At 37.3% G+C, this 19,809-nt stretch overlaps 1 protein-coding gene across 2 annotated transcripts; it reads left to right on the forward strand.

Annotated features, from left to right (window-relative positions):
• The first annotated feature begins 2,542 nt into the window (after positions 1-2,542).
• Positions 2,543-18,604, forward strand: LOC139965707 (cystine/glutamate transporter-like). 2 transcript variants are annotated; one of them, XM_071968363.1, is made up of 11 exons: positions 2,543-3,521; positions 4,781-5,245; positions 6,527-6,652; positions 9,160-9,274; positions 9,756-9,800; positions 10,561-10,684; positions 11,507-11,610; positions 12,083-12,179; positions 14,204-14,353; positions 15,043-15,220; positions 15,852-18,602. In XM_071968363.1, the coding sequence occupies exons 2-11, from the start codon at positions 4,804-4,806 to the stop codon at positions 16,013-16,015; spliced, it is 1,545 nt and encodes a 514-aa protein (XP_071824464.1). In that variant the 5' UTR covers positions 2,543-3,521; positions 4,781-4,803; the 3' UTR covers positions 16,016-18,602. The 2 variants fall into 2 exon arrangements, with proteins under 2 accessions (XP_071824464.1, XP_071824463.1); XM_071968362.1 differs by lacking the exon at positions 2,543-3,521 and adding an exon at positions 3,590-4,155 and having other exon boundaries at positions 15,852-18,604.
• The last annotated feature ends 1,205 nt before the right edge of the window (positions 18,605-19,809 follow it).

The raw sequence follows: 19,809 nt of genomic DNA on the forward strand, positions 1-19,809 counted from the left end.
CTACTTTAATGTGGTGCTAACCGGACATGCCAGTAGGCTCCATAACTAAAGTTAATCGATTTTGAAAAAATAAAAATTAACCATTTTCTGATCATTACACATTACGTATATACAGCGCGTTTAGAGATGTCCGTATCGGGGTTAAAAGTTAAGGCCATTTTTGGTCAAGAAATCATTTTTGTTACCGATAGTAGAGGTATACCACGTGAAAGATGAACCTGTCTACTTTAATGTGGTGCTAACCGGACATGTCAGTAGGCTCCATAACTAAAGTTAATCGATTTTGAAAAAAATAAAAATTAACCATTTTTCTGATCATTACACACTACGTATATACAGCGCGTTTAGAGATGTCCGTATCGGGGTTAAAACTTTAAGGCCATTTTTGGTCAAGAAATCATTTTTGTTACCGATAATAGAGGTATATCACGTGAAAGATGAACCTGTCTACTTTAATGTGGTGCTAACCGGACATGCCAGTAGGCTCCATAACTAAAGTTAATCGATTTTGAAAAAAATTAAAATTAACCATTTTTCTGATCATTACACACTACGTATATACAGCCCGTTTAGAGATGTCCGTATCGGGGTTAAAACTTTAAGGCCACTTTTGGTCAAGAAATTATTTTTGTTACCGATAGTAGAGGTATATCACGTGAAAGATGAACCTGTCTACTTTAATGTGGTGCTAACCGGACATGCCAGTAGGCTCCATAACTAAAGTTAATCGATTTTGAAAAAATAAAAATTAACCATTTTTCTGATCATTACACACTTCGTATATACAGCGCGTTTAGAGATGTCCGTATCGGGGTTAAAACTTTAAGGCCATTTTTGGTCAAGAAATCATTTTTGTTACCGATAATAGAGGTATATCACGTGAAAGATGAACCTGTCTACTTTAATGTGGTGCTAACCGGACATGCCAGTAGGCTCCATAACTAAAGTTAATCGATTTTGAAAAAAATTAAAATTAACCATTTTTCTGATCATTACACACTACGTATATACAGCGCGTTTAGAGATGTCCGTATCGGGTTTAAAACTTTGAGGCCATTTTTGGTCAAGAAATCATTTTTGTTACCGATAGTAGATGTATACCACGTGAAAGAGGAACCATTCTACTTTAATGTGGTGCTAACCGGACATGCCAGTAGAGTCCATAACTAAAGTTAATCGATTTTGAAGAGAAAAAAATCATTTTTTGGATCATTACACATTAGATATACAACGCGTTTAGAGATGTCCGTATCGGGGTTAAAACTTTAAGGCCATTTTTGGTCAAGAAATCATTTTTGTTACCGATAGTAGAGGTATATCACGTGAAAGATGAACCTGTCTACTTTAATGTGGTGCTAACCAGACATGCCAGTAGGCTCCATAACTAAAGTTAATCGATTTTGAAGGGGAAAAAAATTTGGGATCATTACATGTTACGTATATACAGCGCGTTTAGAGATGTCCGTATCGGGTTTAAAACTTTGAGGCCATTTTTGGTCAAGAAATCATTTTTGTTACCGACAGTAGATGTATACCACGTGAAAGAGGAACCATTCTACTTGAATGTGGTGCTAACCGGACATGCCAGTAGGCTCCATAACTAAAGTTAATCGATTTTGAAGGGAAAAAAAATCATTTTTTGGATCATTACACATTAGATATACAACGCGTTTAGAGATGTCCGTATCGGGGTTAAAACTTTAAGGCCACTTTTGGTCAAGAAATCATTTTTGTTACCGATAGTAGAGGTACATCACGTGAAACATGAACCTTTCTACATTAATGTGGTCCTATTCGGACATCCTAGTAGGCTCCATAACTAAAGTTAATCGATTTTGACAAAATAAAAATTAACCATTTTTCTTATCATTACACATTACGTATATACAGCCCGTTTAGAGATGTCCGTATCGGGGTTAAAACTTTAAGGCCAATTTTGGTCAAGAAATTATTTTTGTTACCGATAGTAGAGGTATATCACGTGAAAGATGAACCTGTCTACTTTAATGTGGTGCTAACCGGACATGCCAGTAGGCTCCATAACTAAAGTTAATCGATTTTGAAAAAATAAAAATTAACCATTTTTCTGATCATTACACACACAGCGCGTTTAGAAATGTCCGTATCGGGGTTAAAACTTTAAGGGAATTTTTGGTCAAGAAATCATTTTTGTTACTGATAGTAGAGGTATACCACGTGAAAGAGGAACCTTTTTACTTTAATTTGGTCTTTTTCGGACATCCTAGTAGGCTCCATAACTAAAGTTAATCGATTTTGGAAAAAAAACAATCATTTTTTGGATCATTACACATTAGATATACAGCGCGTTTAGAAATGTCCGTATCGGGGTTAAAACTTTAAGGCCACTTTTGGTCAAGAAATCATTTTTGTTACCGATAGTAGAGGTATACCACGTGAAAGAGGAACCTGTCTACATTAATGTGGTGCTAACCAGACATGCCAGTAGGCTCCATAACTAAAATTAATTGATTTTGAAGAAGAAGAAAAAAATATCAATATTTTAAAACGTTTAGGCCACTTTTGGTCAAAAAAATCGGTTTTGTTACCCATAGTAGGTATTACACGTGAAAGAAGAAATTGTTTTCTTTGATTTGATGCTAACCGGACCTCCTAACTAGGTCGATAACTCAAATTAACCGATTTTGAAATAATAATACGTTTGGATCATAACACATTACCGCGCGTTTCGAGCTAATTTTCCCATTTGCATCCCACTCCTGTTAGGATCGAACGGTTTGTAGCCATCGAATTTCAATAAATCAAAGTGTTACTGGCTGTTTTTTCATACCACTTGTAAGAGGAATAACTTAACATCGTCATTGTACCCCTCTTGACTGTTGCATATTCTCATAAATTAATTGTTTAGACATTTGAAAAAAAAAGAAAAAAAATGGTATAAAAATTGCCGCCATTTACGCCTTTCTCCACAAGATTTGGTAGGATCACAAGTTTCAGTTCAATATGGATGCAGATTTCGTCCACCATTAAATTCCAAAATTATATTACATGAAAGAGCAACAACTCATCTCTCATATGGTGCAATTATTGGCATTTTACAGTATTCATAGCGTTAATTATTATCGCTTTAAAACAGGTACGAAAAAGTAGCAGTCTTGTTATTGTCCGCTAATTTAGGCTGCCCTTAGTGGCTGCTGGGGATCAACTTTCCCGCCACAGCGTACCCAGCGCTCGTCACAGTGTACAAACATCAGTGGCCAACGGCGTGTAACGTTGATGTATACACTATTGGCTGCTGTTAGTGGCTGCTCTTAGTGGCTGCTACGTTCAAACAGGTATAAACAGAGTCTTCGATATACTTTCGACATACATATAAAACAGTAAACACGGTTCGCTAAAGTTAACAGCTGAACAAGCACATTCTAAACATCTCGATTGCATTTCCCCATCCTGACTAATATTCAGCATTTGAAGATGGAGCAAGGTTGTTGCGATGTTGCCTGATTGACGACCCATACGTTAGTTTGGTTACATTGGTATTGGTAAGTGCCGATTAACTTTCAGTCGCAAACCTTGGACATTGACCGACCCTAATTTAGACTTTAGAGCTTAGTGCTACAGAGCCATGTATGATAAGGCACTTGCCTAATTTAGGGCAGTTTATTCTTATTTTCAATACCATAAATGCTATGGCTGAAGGGATTTTTGCTACTATTGGCAGTTTACTCCTTGTGGTTGTGTTTCAAAAGAAGTTCCCTGTAACGTTGTGCCCAGTCATGGAATATTCTGTAGTGTATGGATCGACATACCAGCATACTGTATATGCATATACAGCATGCTGGTCATTATCATATATGACCCAAACAAAGCACTAATTGCATTGAAGACTTGCCCAAAACCGCGTGCCGCGCACTGACAAAGTTAATTAACTTTCCGTTTCTTGCAAATGAGGTTTTTCTCTTGTCGTTACAAAATGCAACGTGATACCTTGTTATCTTTAGCTGGACCTGAGATGTCCATCGCTGTATCGTTAGTACACTGTGCTGTGGGTATTGACCGCAGCTGTTTGTACTGAGGTACACTAGTGTCTAATTACCGAAGGTAGCAAGCTGTGTGTGCATTTTCTGGGATCGATGGTGCTGTGTAACACTTCTGTTACACCTCATTCGAAACTAGGTCAGATTACCGGCATTTTTTCACCATTTCAAGACTTTATATTGAGCTTTAAATAAAAAAAAATTGAGGTAGACACAAGTAAATTATGGTCAGTTGATGTCAGAGATTTGTACCTCATCCTGTGTGTATTTTTTCTTTCTTTATTTTCGACCATGGCAAATTTCAACAGGGAGGAAACCACACTGAACATTGGGGATGCCCCATGCCCCCCCCCTCCCCCTTTGAGACGCCACTGCTTCCATATAATGACTGTTAAGATAGTCCCTGGCAAAGTTTCCTGCAAGTGTCCAATCCTTTTGTATATTTAGTCCTTCTTCTTGTCACTAGTGTTGTTAAATATTGATGTTGCGCTACATTGTCCTTTATTTATTCTTTGTTCTGCACTTTTATGAGATATTTTCTGTATGGTTTGCTAATATGAGAAATAAATTTGAACTTAATTAACTTGTATCAGACATTGCACTAGTTACTTGAATAGTAACTATCTCAATAGATAACAATAGCACTGTGCAGTGGGACTTTGTTCTCAACTTAAGTTTTCAAGTGAAAATGCAACATGTACTATTTCAAAATTGGTACTTTCACAGATTGTTTACCGCACTTATTACGTTTTTCTCTGTTGCAGTGTCTCCTTTGGCGCAAGTCATTATGCCAGGAAACCAGAGGAGGACAGAAGCTGGTGAAGAGTCTGTAACATTACAGAGGCAGCTTAACCTCTTTGACTGCTTTTCTATGGTAGTTGGCATCATTATTGGTTCAGGGATATTTATATCACCGAAAGGTGTCTTGCAAAGCTCAAACAGTGTCGGCTGGTTCCTTGTTATTTGGGTTTTTTCCGGAATATTTAGCTGTTTTGGCGCCCTCAGTTATGTCGAGTTAGCGACATCAATTCCTCTATCAGGCGGTGACTATACATACCTTCGTCTTTCTTTTGGAGGACTGTTCTCATTTTTAAGGATCTGGACTATTATTGCTGCTGTCAGGACCGGACCTTTAACTCTACTCAGTATCACAGCTGGGACTTACTTGGCTGGAAAGAGCGCTGTCTGCTCACCGATAGCGGTCAGGCTATTCGCAGCTTGTGTACTCTGTAAGTTTTCATGGTGTGATATTTGAAACAAACCTTACACGTCTGGGGCAGAACTACGGAAGACTAATGTGGCCATGACCAAAAAAAACACGGATATATATAGAAGACAAAATTTTTACTACCAAAAACAAAATTTTGACTACGAAAAACAACAATAATTTTTTTTTTCGTTGTAAATTTTTCATTTTTATAAATTTTGTTTTCCGTTTTAAAAATTTTGTTTTTGTTTTAATTTTTTTTCCTTCTATATATATCCGTGTTTTTTTTTGGGGGGGGGGCCATGGCCGCATTAGTCTTCCGTACAGAACACAGCTACTGAATTTCTTGTTAAAAGTTGGACAGTTGCCTATGGGTTTACCGTCTTGTTAGTAGCAGTACTTAATTTATGAATATTCATGCTTTGATGCAAGGAGTGTTGGTAAAACACCTCCCAATGTTTTAGAAGACCCCTGTCAATTTGTAATGGCCAGAATCACAGAAGGGATTATTCATCTCAATTGTAGGTCAGTGCCTCGCTAGAATCTTGAAATCCACTCTGAAGCTAAATGTGGTGGTCCCATACTGGAGCATTACAAATAAAGGTCCTTGAAATTATTTCTCAAAACATGTAACTTTAGTCCTCCAAATTACACCAGCAGGGCACAAACTTCAAAAATAAGCAAATTATAAAGAAAGCAAGACAACAACATCTGTGGAACACAATCTTTTCTGTATTTGTCCTAAATAGTTTCAATAAATGGGATCAGTGTTATGGTGGTATAAATAGGTGGAGGGGTATCAAATCATAAACACATAAACAGTAACAGCTTTAGAAGACTAACAGACTGGTGTAATGTTAAAATTCAACTCATTATGCAGCTTTAGATAAATATTTTCCTGCAAAAGTGCTAATTCAGAAAATAAATGCTTTCTTCACATTAATGTTACTGTCCTCAGTATCATTGTTCTCTCCTTGCATTACTGGTTGAAAGCTGGGTGCTACATAATGGTAGCTTCAAGTATTGAGAGCCAATATGGTGCATACATGTGTTTCTCAAAATTTGTAAAACGCCATCAATTATACAGATGTGCAGTAAGTAAAACTATGCAAGTAGTTCATCTTTATTGATCGAAGGATTCGAAGCCATTGGAATGAATGTAAATCATGTTAGTAAGGAGAGAAATCATAAATTGACATGCTTTTACTTTCAGATATTAAGGGGATATATGTAAATTTATGCAACTTTTAAGTTCATCGATTTTCATTTGATCACCAATATCATTGCAATTCTATTTACTCAGGTGCAGTCACATTCCTAAACTGTTGGAGTGTTTCTCTGTCCAAGAAAGTTCAGAACATTTGCACTGTGGCCAAGATGTTGGGATTATTGGTTATCATAGTTGCTGGCTTAGCACAACTGCCAAAAGGTACAGTAAGCCAAAATAAAGTAAATTTCTAATTATTTGAAGATAAATTCAATTCAATTCAAATGAATTTTCTCACATGTACAAAACAGTCAATACAAAAAGAAGTAAGTACTGTACATGTGATGGACGCTAGAAAAAAACAAAGGTTGTTTATCAAGCTAGTGACCACAAGAAAAGAATTAAACCACACACACAATTGCATATTTATATCATATGCCTGTTTATATATACCTGCACAGTCCAGCATACTGTAGCTTTGGAAGCAAATATGGTGCAGTACGCTTTACAGGATCCTTTGAAAAGTTGCTTTATTTCCTCAGGGTAAAGTAAATGCAACCCAGTGGCGGAGAAACAGGGGGGGTTGGGGGGGTTTTAACCCCCCCACTTTTTGAAGAGGGGGGGTTGGCCCACACAATCAACCCCCCCTAGTTTTTGCCAGTAATGTTCTGTTATAGCCTATGTTATGTGCTCCAAATGGCATAATAAATCAAATTATTAAATTTGAAAATGTTAAAGTCATTTCAACCTTTTACCTGGTAGGCTACATCAACAATTAACGACCGAAAACCGAGTTGGAATTGACCCACACATTATTTCTAGCCCCTTTCCCCCACATTGCGCATTGGAACTTGTAGCTCATAGCGCTAACTTCACCCCACAACAGACATACACAAAATAACGTTTTGTTGCTGTTGAATAGCTTTGGAACTGTATACACTTGCCAACTTCAACGAGGTGAAGGAAGGAAAAGAAAAAGAAGAAAGAGAGAAAAGGAGAAAAGGATGGTATAGAAAATACGGCAAGAAAACGGGAAGAGAAAGAGGAACAGTGACAACATTATTCGAATTTGTAAAGCAAACAGCAGATATCACATCATATCAGTGAGCATGAAAATGGCGTTCCACGATAAACAGCCTCCAAACCATGGGCGCAGATCCTGGTGAGGACAGCGGGACGCGTCCCCACCAACTTTTTCAGTAGTGGGGACATGATATACCGTGTCCCCACCAATTTGTCCTGACCAATAGCTGCATTTCAAGTTCCCCTGTATTGAACTTTGGCGCAGTTTGATCCAGCATTGTGCAAATGACATGCAGCAGTTCTCATTTTATTGTATTTTATCCAGTTGTTAAATATAGGACGGAAATCGCATTTGCGGCAGTCTATATTTGTTTTCTGGGAGAGGAACCCAGACCCATCGTATATACAAAAGTCTACTTGGATTATTTGTCCCCTGATTTTCTTTCTGCGGACGCCCATGTATTTCTCTTAACTAAATTTCTAAGCCATGAGATCTAAAACTTAGGGAGGTTTAGGAGCATCATTAGGTCTGGGAAGTGTTATTTCCGGCGATCTGGGAGGTATATTTGCCCAAAAAAATCGTACGCTACGCGCGAACCCATGGTCGCGCTCCGCTTAGATAGTGTCATAGAACAGACACGCGTCCCCACCATTATCCAAGACTGATCTGCGCCCATGCTCAAAACTGTCGATGTGTGTAGTGTTCAGTTTTGGAAATATCTGGTATATTTTTATTTCCTTCAACGAAATTTTTTAGTAACCGTCTGAATTTTCGAAAATTCCCTAACCAACATTCTTCATCATACTTCATCATACTCGTGCAATTTTGACCCGTCTGTTAGGGTTTGAAGGAGGTTTTTCTATATCGGTTGTCCATAGATGATATTTTGTGTAACATTATGGGTATGTTTTGAAGTGAATTTATTCACGAGAATTGTGAATTTTCAAATTCTGAACAGTGGGGCTGACGGATATTGTGGGCCGCGATGAAGAATCACCTACAAAAGCAATGATCCACAGGATATGTGTTGAAGTCCAACATGATGTGTGACTGGTGACAATCTTCAAAAAGGTTATAGATGAGAAAAAAAGTATTTGGAAAAAACTTGGTTCTCAGGCAAAAGTGTACATATGGTTGGTCAGTTTCAAGCCCGAGAGGTGCCATTTCCGGTGATCGGGGGGTACCAAAACCAGAAATTTGCTTGTACGCTGCGCGCCAACCAATGGTGGCGCTCCGCTTAAATATTAATACGCCCCCCCCCCTCCCCGGGTTAGAAAATCCTGCATACGCCCCTGGTTAAATGCAGCTTTTCAAGGCCTGGGCAGTGCCATTTACTGCAATCTGGGAGGCAATATTTGCCAAAAAATTCTTGTGCACTTCGCGCCAACTTATGGTGGCGCTCAACTTAGATAGTGAGCCAGCAGTTATGACTTTTTATTTCATCAATGGCCTGCAACCCCCCCACTTCTGACAAGAAATCTCCGCCACTGATGCAACCTTAAGTTGAAGAAATTTACGTGTGAATGGTTTACTTGTGTCAATGTATAACTTGGTCTTTGTACCATATCCCTTGTATCCTTCCGAAAATATGTTAGCCATTGGATAAGATTTCCTTGTAAAAACTATGACAGCTAACTCTAAATTATCCCAATCTTACAAAAGACAAAAAGGTTTGTTTATCATCTGTTCTTTGCTACAAATCTAGGAACAACATCCAGCTTTCAGCATCCTTTCCAGAGGTTTCCGGGGTCACCTGGACCTGTAGACTGGAAGAACTTTCCATCAGCATTCTTCTCTGGAGTATATGCTTTCTCAGGATGGTGAGTTGTTTGCGTGGAATACAAAAATATTGCAAGATTCAGTACAGCAGCGATTGGTAAAAAAAATTGTCGGTCTTCCCTTTCAACATTTATATTCCGCATATAAGGTTTTGTGAACCTCCAGTTTTAAAGTCGGCCAAAATAGTCTATGACGAATTGCCTAGCCAAGTGCTTTAACCACATGCCCACTGGCTGAGCGAAAAGCAGTTTCGGTCGTCGAAGACGACATTGAGTCATCTTGGGCTGTATGAACCGACCTTAAAGCTTCCCCCATTGTGGCATTGAGTTCTCAGAATTCACAATGCTTTGGCTTTGGACAAAATTTGTTTAAACACACATGGATTGGTGATGCAAGCAGGAAGTTGCCATTAACAGAAGGTTAATGTTCTAGTCTTGTACATGTAATGTTACCACACATGCCAGTCTGCTCATTAAACCCCATTATTGATGTATTGTTTTATTTTCATATTTGAATCGACAGGCAAAATCTTCCTCAGGTTACAGAAGAAATTGTTCAACCTGGAAAGTAAGTTTAATTTTTATGCAGTTATGCAGGAAATTTATCTTAGTTGCAAACAGCATTTGTTTTTCTGGGTTTTTTGGGGGGGGGGTTTCTCGTTTGGGGGTTTTAATTGGTGGAAGCTATTGGGGCTGTGCATGTGATTACATTAAAATGACTTCATGACATCTCTGTATGTGCACTGCTATGTATAAAGTTTTTAATATAGAGTACACCTCATATGATAATGTTAGGTTGTTGGGTACTATTAGATGCATGTTGCAAAATGTTTGAGTAGGTTAATAGACCTCAATATTTATTCGTAGTTTTGGAAATTCCACATTCAAGATCAATGTTAATTTTGTTATCATCACAATGGAGGAAACTAATATGATATTCACCTTGGGAAAAGTCGGGAACTTGGGAAACTATTTATTCCTTTTCAGCAAATGTTGCCATAATTTGCAACATCTTTTGTGATATTTATCATACAAATAAACAAAGTAGTTCCTATTTAGTTATACTTGGATGGCAAGAGAAATTAAGCTTCTAGCTTAGCCAGCTGCTTTTACAGAATTGACCTCAAAAGTACCGTTTTCAATACAGTCTTTTCGAAGCATCAGAATTAAAGTGTAGCCCAAACCTTTCGTTTATGCTGATCCTGGCAGTCTATATGGACCCCCCCCCCCAACCACTTCTTCCTGTCCTCCCATCCTTCTTCTCTCAATTTAGGGCTCCCTCTCTGAAGGCAAAGATAGGATTAGAAGGATTTTTTCTTCTCTTTCAGAACAATGCCAGCAGCTATTTGCCTAGCCATGGGATTTGTGACTGTTTTCTATATGTTAACTAATCTGGCCTATCTAGCTGTCCTCACCCCAGCAGAGATGTTAGCATCAGATGCTGTAGCAATGGTGAGAGGATAAGTAATGAGTTGGTATCCATATATTTCTGTCAAGTATGAGAGTTGTTATTATGATACATTCTGCTAGTCGAGGATAAGTAATGGGTTGATATCCATATATTCTGTCAAGTTTAAGAGTTGTCATTATGATGCCTTCTGCAAGTCCAGGATAAGTAAAGTGTTGATATCCATATATTCTGTCAAGTTTGAGAGTTGTGATTATGATGCCTTCTGCTAGTCCAGGATAAGTAATGAGTTGATATCCATATATTCTGTCAAGTTTGAAAGTTGTTATAATGATGCCTTCTTCTAGTCCAGAGTATCTTTCTGGTAATTAGTGATCTTTATTTGATGTTCATCAAAGTGCGGTACTAGCTTTGCATGCACTCTTACCCTCAGCTTGTAATTCTTCAGTCCCCTGACCTAGGACAGTTTCATTTACAAATGTATGCAAAAGGCACAAGGTTTTATGGTAAGCTAGTACTTGGATCATATGCCCCGCAGGCCTGGTAGAGGTTACATGTATCTTTTAACTTGAGTTGGTAAATCTGTGCATGAAGGTGAAGCACGTTTACAGCTTCAAATATTATCCATAAGGGGTAGAGCATGTAGAAGACAAGATTATCAAGTGTGGTGCAATGTTCACAAACATACAGACTGAATTGTTCAACTAAAGGACAATCATTAATGAAACCTAGAATGATCTATCTCAGGACAAACATATTGCTGTAATTCTTGTAACAGAGAGCTAAAAATATCGATGATTTATGAACCTTGAAGATTCAAAGTAAAAGGAACGTTGTTAATTTCGGGTGTGGTTTCTTGTTCGCAGACATTTGGAGAAGCCGTTCTGGGAAGCTACTGGTGGTTGATGCCTGTGGCCGTCACTCTCTCCTGTTTTGGGTCCATTAATGGCGGCCTCTTTTGTACTGCCAGGTAATGTTCTCATCTGAAATAAGTGAGATTGGTTAGACTTCTCCAAATGGTCAGCAATAGTACTTGAGCATTTATAATTGTTGCCTTTATTATATACTGTATCGCTAGCTCCTTCCTAATGCTAATTTTTGTTGTAATTGTGTTTTTTGTTTATTGTATACTGTTCTCATCTTTATTCTTTGGTATATTGCCCATTTTGGGACATTGGCGTATATATATATTCCTAATGATCCTAATCACAACCAAATTAGCATCAATCATACCCTTCTCTCCTCTCTTAAACAGCTGATTTAGTTTTAAGTTACCAACAAGCAGGAGGCTTTTACTTATCTGTGTTATGAAATTGTTACTAGAATATCAATAGCCTACAGTGTATCTATGCACAAAGGGAATAAAAAAACACAAAAGTTTTTGTCCTAAAATAACAGATACTCTTGTGTAATTCATAGAGTTTTTACTGATTTCTTCCCAGGTCCTTCTTCGCTGCCTCTCGTGAGGGTCAACTTCCTCATATTCTTGGAATGGTGCATGTGCATCGCAAGACACCATTGGCTGCTGCCGCGTTATCGGTAAGCATACAGAAACACTTTACTGACAGCAGCATGTCTAGTTTGTAACCTTAAAGTTAGTCAGTTATCAAAGAAAATGTGAAATGCATTGAACGTGATATCGTAACAAACTGATTAAAGAGATCGAAATGTGTATACAGCTCTTCGTTACTTGGAATTCGATGCAAGATAGCAGGAAACATGTCTTGTTCCTTCCCTTCTCACTTTGCTCCTTCACCAACACTCTCCCTCACTTCATTTAGTGAGGATCCTATGAAATCATTTTTAAAATGAGATGCTAGGATCCCAACATAACCTGTCATAAGTGAACATAATAGTTTCACTTTTGGTTGGTTGATTATTTACACTTTTGTGGTGACAGTAAATAGTGCTGAAAATGTTAACAGCATTCAGTTTTGTTAAAGAACAGCAATGTTTTGTCACAAGGTATGTAATAAGATCAAAGAAAATAAACAAAGCTGAAAGAAAACAAGGTAAGGTATGCAAACCAAAGATACTTCAAGTTTGTAAAATCAGTTTGCTGCCAGGTTCTAAATCCATCAAAGGGTCAGCCTCCTCCTTAAGTAGTTTCTTTGCATGTGTGAGGGAGTTGTGTATCATAACCAGTGGTGTTATCAAACTTGTGATAGAATGGTGTGTACGAGGGAGTTCTGTATCATAACCAGTGGTGTTTTCAAACTTATGATAGAATGGCGTGTGTGAGGGTGTTCTGTATCATAACCAGTGGTGTTTCCAAACTTGTGATAGAATGGCGTGTGTGAGGGTGTTCTGTATCATAACCGGTGGTGTTACCAAACTTGTGATAGAATGGCGTGTGTGAGGGAGTTCTGTATCATAACCAATGGTGTTTCCAAACTTGTGATAGAATGGCGTGTGTGAGGGTGTTCTGTATCATAACCAGTGGTGTTTCCAAACTTGTGATAGAATGGCGTGTGTGAGGGTGTTCTGTATCATAACCGGTGGTGTTACAAAACTTGTGATAGAATGGCGTGTGTGAGGGTGTTCTGTATCATAACCAATGGTGTTTCCAAACTTTTGATAGAATGGCATGTGTGAGGGTGTTCTGTATCATAACCGGTGGTGTTACAAAACTTGTGATAGAATGGCGTGTGTGAGGGTGTTCTGTATCATAACCAATGGTGTTTCCAAACTTGTGATAGAATGGCGTGTGTGAGGGTGTTCTGTATCATAACCAGTGGTGTTATCAAACTTGTGATAGAATGGTGTGTGTGTGGGAGTTCTGTATCATAACCAGTGGTGTTTGCAAACTTGTGATAGAATGGCGTGTGTGAGGGTGTTCTGTATCATAGCCAGTGGTGTTTTGAACCTGTGATAGAATGGTGTCTACAAGTTGTGGTTCTTTAGAAAACCTGTAAGACTGTGTTGGTCTTGATAATGTAGCATAGTCAGAGAATCTTCATTATCATAAACTTATGAAGCTGTAACAACCACAGTTTGAAGTCAATTTATTCATCTTCAAAGCAGTTTATTGGTTTTAATAAATTTAATGTCGCAAAGAAATTTGTAACCAGAAACGGGATTCGAACCAGTTATCCCCAGGATTACAATTACTCCTGTAAATATTAATTTAAAAATAACTTTATTTGATTTAAATTTTAATGTTAAGTTTAACAGATGTTTGACAATATCTTGATACTGAGGTCCAATAGCAGTGCAGTTCATTTAGCATGGAATATTAAACTTTCACTTCAAAAGTCCAAAATTTTGACACCCCTAACATTATTTTAAGCAAAATCCAGTAGTAGGTGGAATTAAGTTCAGGAATCTATTCAAAAAGCTGCTTGATGCCTGATTAAGAGACCTATTTTATATGTTTGACTTTTTATTGTTTTCCAACTTCCAGTATGTTTGATGATGTTAATGATAGATGATATACAGTTTGATTAACTATCTCATGTTTGACATCTTTTGTTTTCCAGCTTCCAGTATGTTTGATGATGTTAATGATAGATGATATCTACAGTTTGATTAACTATCTCATGTTTGACATCTTTGTTTTCCAGCTTCCAGTATGTTTGATGATGTTAATGATAGATGATATATACAGTTTGATTAACTATCTCAGTTTTAGTCGGTGGATCTTCATCGGTATGACCTGTGCAGCAGTTCCTTACTTCAGATTCAAGTATCCACACATTGACAGACCCTTTAAGGTAATGATTAACCACAACTTTTGGCAATTTCAGGGTCAAAGCAATGACACATAAATTGCAATTTTTAAGCCAATCCTGTTTTAGTCCTTGGCTTGTCTATGCAGACATTTTTTTTAGCATATTCATTTCATGTGAAGTAAATGACTTGGTTCATCAAAAAAGAGTTATTTCAAGCTTTGTGGTAGTTATTAAACTCACACAACCTGTTATGATATGTTTAAGTATAGCAGTGGCTTTGTTTCTTTGCCTTATTTCAGGGCACAGCCAGACATCTTTTGTATGGCCCAATGCATTTCTAGAAGGCACAGGCAGAACCTGTTCAAACAAACGTTTTACTGAAAGTTTATTGGATGGGCGGACAATTTTCTTTTTCTATTGGCGGGGTGTGTCTAGGCCCCCCTCCCCTGTGGCCTCCCTACTGCCTTGTTTTTCATACGAAGTATGTCTATATAGCATGGTTTTACCAAAAATTAGCTATGATAAACTTCTGCTAGTCGTTAATTATAATAACCTGATATGATTTGCTTATGTGTAAAAATAGGTGTAGGCTGTTCTTTAGACTGTGAAGGGAGGAGGGGGCAGTGGTTTGACAGAAAGTCGCAAAATGGTTACAATATTGAAACATATACATGCCATGGAGAAATAATATCATATCATCATGCGATGGTGTTGTCTTATTTGCTTTCTAGGTTCCCTTGATTATTCCAATCCTGTTTGCCTTGTGCGCATTCTTCGTGGTACTTTCATCAGCTCTTTCCGACACCCCTGCCTTCCTTGGAGGGCTCACCATTACCATAATTGGGGTGCCCATTTACTTCCTTGGCATCAAGTGGAAGAGAAAACCAAGGTGCTTTGACATCATAATGTGTAAGTGTGTGTTGTCTTTTTCTTTAAGTTTGAAGAAAGTTTCAAGATGCTACTTTTGATTATTCTGTGCCGTAAAGAATGGCATATATTTAAGCATCCCGTTCCCTTGAAACCGTTTGTGAAAGCTCCTTTTGCAGCAGAAGTTGAAAATATGAAACTGGCAACCATTGGGTCTTGCAAAGGAACAGGCTCTAGGGTTCGTCGGTATAAGCGAAAACAGATACAAACAGGGAGTTGTGGGACAGGTGCAAGGGCTCAGGTATTGTGCAGCATGAATGTTTACAGTTGGGGAACTACGGGGAGTGGTAAGTTATACACGATAAAACAGTAGCAGCAGGAATTTCCTCAAGTTCGTGTGTATTATCTGTGTCGCTATTTTTATCGAGTATTATTGTTACCTGGTATTCAAGGTTTCTTTCGAATACACCTGGTATTTTTCGGTATATTCGTTGATGACAGATTTTAATACCGTCGGTATGGGTATGAATGAAATACCTGATATATCGATATAACGATGCACCCTAGGAACAGCCTATGGCTACAAGCCACATGATGTGTTTGTTTTTTAAACCTGATCTTCTAACTTTGACTCTAGTCTGTTAATACCGTGCAACTCAATCATTCTTGTCAGGTCGCACTACCAGATTCCTGCAGACAGTCTTTCTAATTGTTGACACTCAGACGAGCAGTTCATCAACTCATGGTAGAGGGTTATCCAGAGGCTCCAGAGAGCCATTGCTATTAGAAGATCAAGACCAAGATGACTACCATCATTCCGATTCTCTGCTTGCCTAAATTTTTCGCACAGAGGGTAAATTTTAACTCAGAGTATGTAATGAACCTGTTCAGCAGATGTTCATGTAAAAACTGTACTACTTTCTGCCATAGTAAAAATGAACTGGTATATATATATATTTATATATAGTGCCAACTTTTTTATCGAGTTACTCCGCAGAAATGAATGACTTCAGTATTATAAGTGAGAGTATGATATTTGCCAACTTTACCCTTGCATTGTTCGGTTACTTGGGATAACCGGATTAAGATTATTAAGATGATCAAGTTCAAGTTTTCTACTCGGAAATGACTGCCATAACCAATCCAAATATTCTGTGCATCGACCTGTTGAGAGTTTACGTTTATTCTCCTCTAGTTCTCAAAAGAAGGAAGCCAAAGGTTTACTGTACTGTTGCCCTGCTTCAACATACTGTAATGGAATATGACTGGTAAATACTGAGTTTGACATTTAGGGGTAGGGTTCAATCGAGGTGAAACCAGTAGGGAACTAATAAAAATAGATGGATCACAAAATTTGAAGTAGCGGTGTTGGAAAACGGTTTTAAAAATTGCATTGATCTCTTAACTATTTCATTAAGACTGTATTGACATTTGTTTTTCCGCATAAATTGACCTTCAAATGCCTTCAGAGGGTATACAAAGGGTATACAGTTAAATGAAAGATTTAAAATTAACCACTAAGATTGCCCCTAATAGAAGTTAAGTAGGGAGAAATTTAATAATTCCATTCCATTTCATGCAATTTCATAGTGTTGAAGTAGGTTTTAATCATAGAAAAATGAAAATGGAAACATTTACATAGTTGCTGAGCTTTATTGTCTTGATAATTTAAATATTGTAATGTATTGAATATTTACTAATTTCAAATCAAATCAAATATATGTTTTATAACAAGGAGTAAATATTTCCATTCCAGTGGGTTAACTTACATACCCCCAAAATTATTATTTATGAAAAGTTAAGACTACAAAATATTTCTAGTCTAAATTCCATACCAATGTGGCTGATATTTATGTATATTTTATTTTCTTAATATAGTTTGCATATTATAAGCAATAAATTTACAAAAGATTTTGAATTTTGAAATATTGAGAGAAAATTGTGATATTGTTTTGTTCAAGGAACATGGGAAAGCCAGGCAGACTCATCATGCATATTAAATTTAGCACAAGAAATTTTTCAAAATGTATTTGAAATATAGAAGAAGAAGAAGAATGCCTTGCATTGTTCTTTTCATATCGTAGTTGTCTTGTACAATTTCTTCTGGGTCCTGCACACCCGTTCATTTCTCTTAAAAGGAATTTAGAGAATGTTTTTGGGTCCAAGGCGATAGATACCTTGAAGTAACATTGTAAGTATCTCTCATGATGTTTGTCTGTGTTTTACGTTTGAATATTTAAATATATTTATGAAAAAGCATATGGGGACAAAACATCAGGTAGTTGTGATCAAGTTTATCTCATGTGATAACAATGGAATTTCATCAGCAGCATTTCCATCCTTTGTTCTTAAAACAAAATGGCTGTTTCTTCAAATTTACTGTCCAAGGGGTGAGGGTTCTGACCATCTTAATTATTCGTAGACATTTAGCAGTGTCACAAGATCTCATTTTGTTTGTCTTCCATGTTTTATGCAATCTTAACATTAAAGGTCATAGTAACATTAACTACAACAATTTTGTACTTCACCAATGTAAAACCACACGCCTGGCTGCCTTAGCACGATTTGATTAACAGTGCAATATTTTTGAGCTTTGTGGTTAATTCATTTGTATTAACAATTATTTTTAATATTTAATCAATGTTCTGTGGCCTATAATCTTGTGGCAGTGTTGACGTGCGAGGACGGGATGGGACACCACGAAGGTAGGAGAGCAGGGCATTGCGCTTTCAGTGACCTTGTTTAAGCTTCCCTTTTAAAGCTCATGATTACATCAGAAGTTCCACATATGATCAATTGGGTCAGTTAAGGACAGGGAGACCTGTAAATTTGCATGATACTTCAGTGATAAGTCCTGCTCATTCTGGGCAAACCTAATGACTGTCACATATCAGAAATGTTGGATACCTGTGTGTGAATCTTGTTTCAGTTATTTCTTTCTTTGTCTTTCTTTTATTGATATATACCGTAATCAAACCTGTCTTTATGCAAAACCAACTCCATGTCTGGTCCATCTATCTTAACTTTATCTATCTTAACTTTCTTAACTCTTTCCTAACTTTCTTAACTCTATCTTAACTTTCTTTGCCAAATTGTCCGCACAGGGTTTACATTAAATTGTTGATTTTTAGTAAGGAATGGAATCAGTAGGTACTTATTTCTTATTTCTCATATGGAATGTGGTCCTATATCAGTATATCTTATTAAATTATTTTTTATATTTTGTAATTTATCTCCTAAATATGGCAGGATTATGGTACAGGATATGGCATGATAATTCATCATTATTACAATTTACATGGTTTTTATGGTAATTTTGTTTTGTTATAAAAAAAAATAATAAGATTTTTAAATTGGGTACCTGCCATTTGTGCATTCAACTACAACAATAAACGCAATACTATGAATGGTATATATGAGTCATCTGTAGTGTATGGTTGTCATCCATCTAGTATTTGAAATTTGCTCAGTCCTGACTATTGTTGTTCTCAAATGACCTTTGACATCATCTCACAATATGAGGCATTCACATGCAAAGTATGGGATCCATCAATGTTCATGCTCTTATCGATATGTTGACAAGGTTTTCCAGTTTGAACTCTGGTGACTGTTGTACTTACATTAAAACCAACTGGGTTTTTGAATCCAACATGAGGCATCCTTAAACTAAGAATGAGAACCATCAAATCATTCCTTTTTGAGATATTGTAAAGGTTTTCAAATTTTTACCGCTGCTGAGGTCACTTGACCTTTTGACCTCCCCCTAAAAACAGCAAGCTTCCTCGACTCATTTGAACATCAACCTGCAAAGTAACAAATCAGTCCAAGTTTGCCTTCTTGATATATCATATTTTTGAGGTTGTTCATTTATTCCACATGAGGTATCAGCATGTAAGAAATAAAAGTTTCCGTTCCTTTGGGATCACGTTCACAAGTTTTTCCCATTTTACGTCTGCTGAACTCAAATAATTGTTGTCCTCCAAAAATAATAGGCTCCTTGAACTCAATACAGGATAACCACATAGGAATAAAGGCATTGAAGACTCGCCGCAAACCGTGTGCGGCCATCTGAAAAAGTTAACTTTCCGTTGCTTGCAAATGACGTTTTGTTCGTGTCGCTACAAAATGCAGACAGTACAGTAATGGAACGTGATACCTTGTTATCTTTAGCTGGACATGAGATGTCCATCACTGTATTGTCTGTACACTGTGCTGTGGGTATTGACCGCAGCTGTATGAACTGACTGTACACTAGTGTCTAATTACCGATGGTAGCATGCTGTGTGTATTTTCTGGGATTGATGGTGGTGTCTAACACTTCTGTTACACCTCGTTCGAAACTAGGTCAGATTACCGGCATTAGACGTTTCCTTTTGCACGAGTCTTCACACCCTTTAGGAGATTCATCAAAGTTTCCCTTCATTAGTACTGATACTGTGTTCACAAGCAACAAATACTTATCTAAACAAGCACTCCATCAAGGGTTACGATCTTTTGTTTTTTTATAAGGAGGACACTGATCAACGTCTTGGTGGAAGAACCTAAGGTGAGGGAATGTGCCCTCCCTTTTGATGAAGAAAATTGTACTTTAATTACCATTTTATGCAAGTAACATTTTATCCTAATAACTT

The sequence above is a fragment of the Apostichopus japonicus genome, chromosome 3 (assembly GCF_037975245.1).
Source record: "Apostichopus japonicus isolate 1M-3 chromosome 3, ASM3797524v1, whole genome shotgun sequence".
NCBI classification, from domain to species: domain Eukaryota; kingdom Metazoa; phylum Echinodermata; class Holothuroidea; order Aspidochirotida; family Stichopodidae; genus Apostichopus; species Apostichopus japonicus.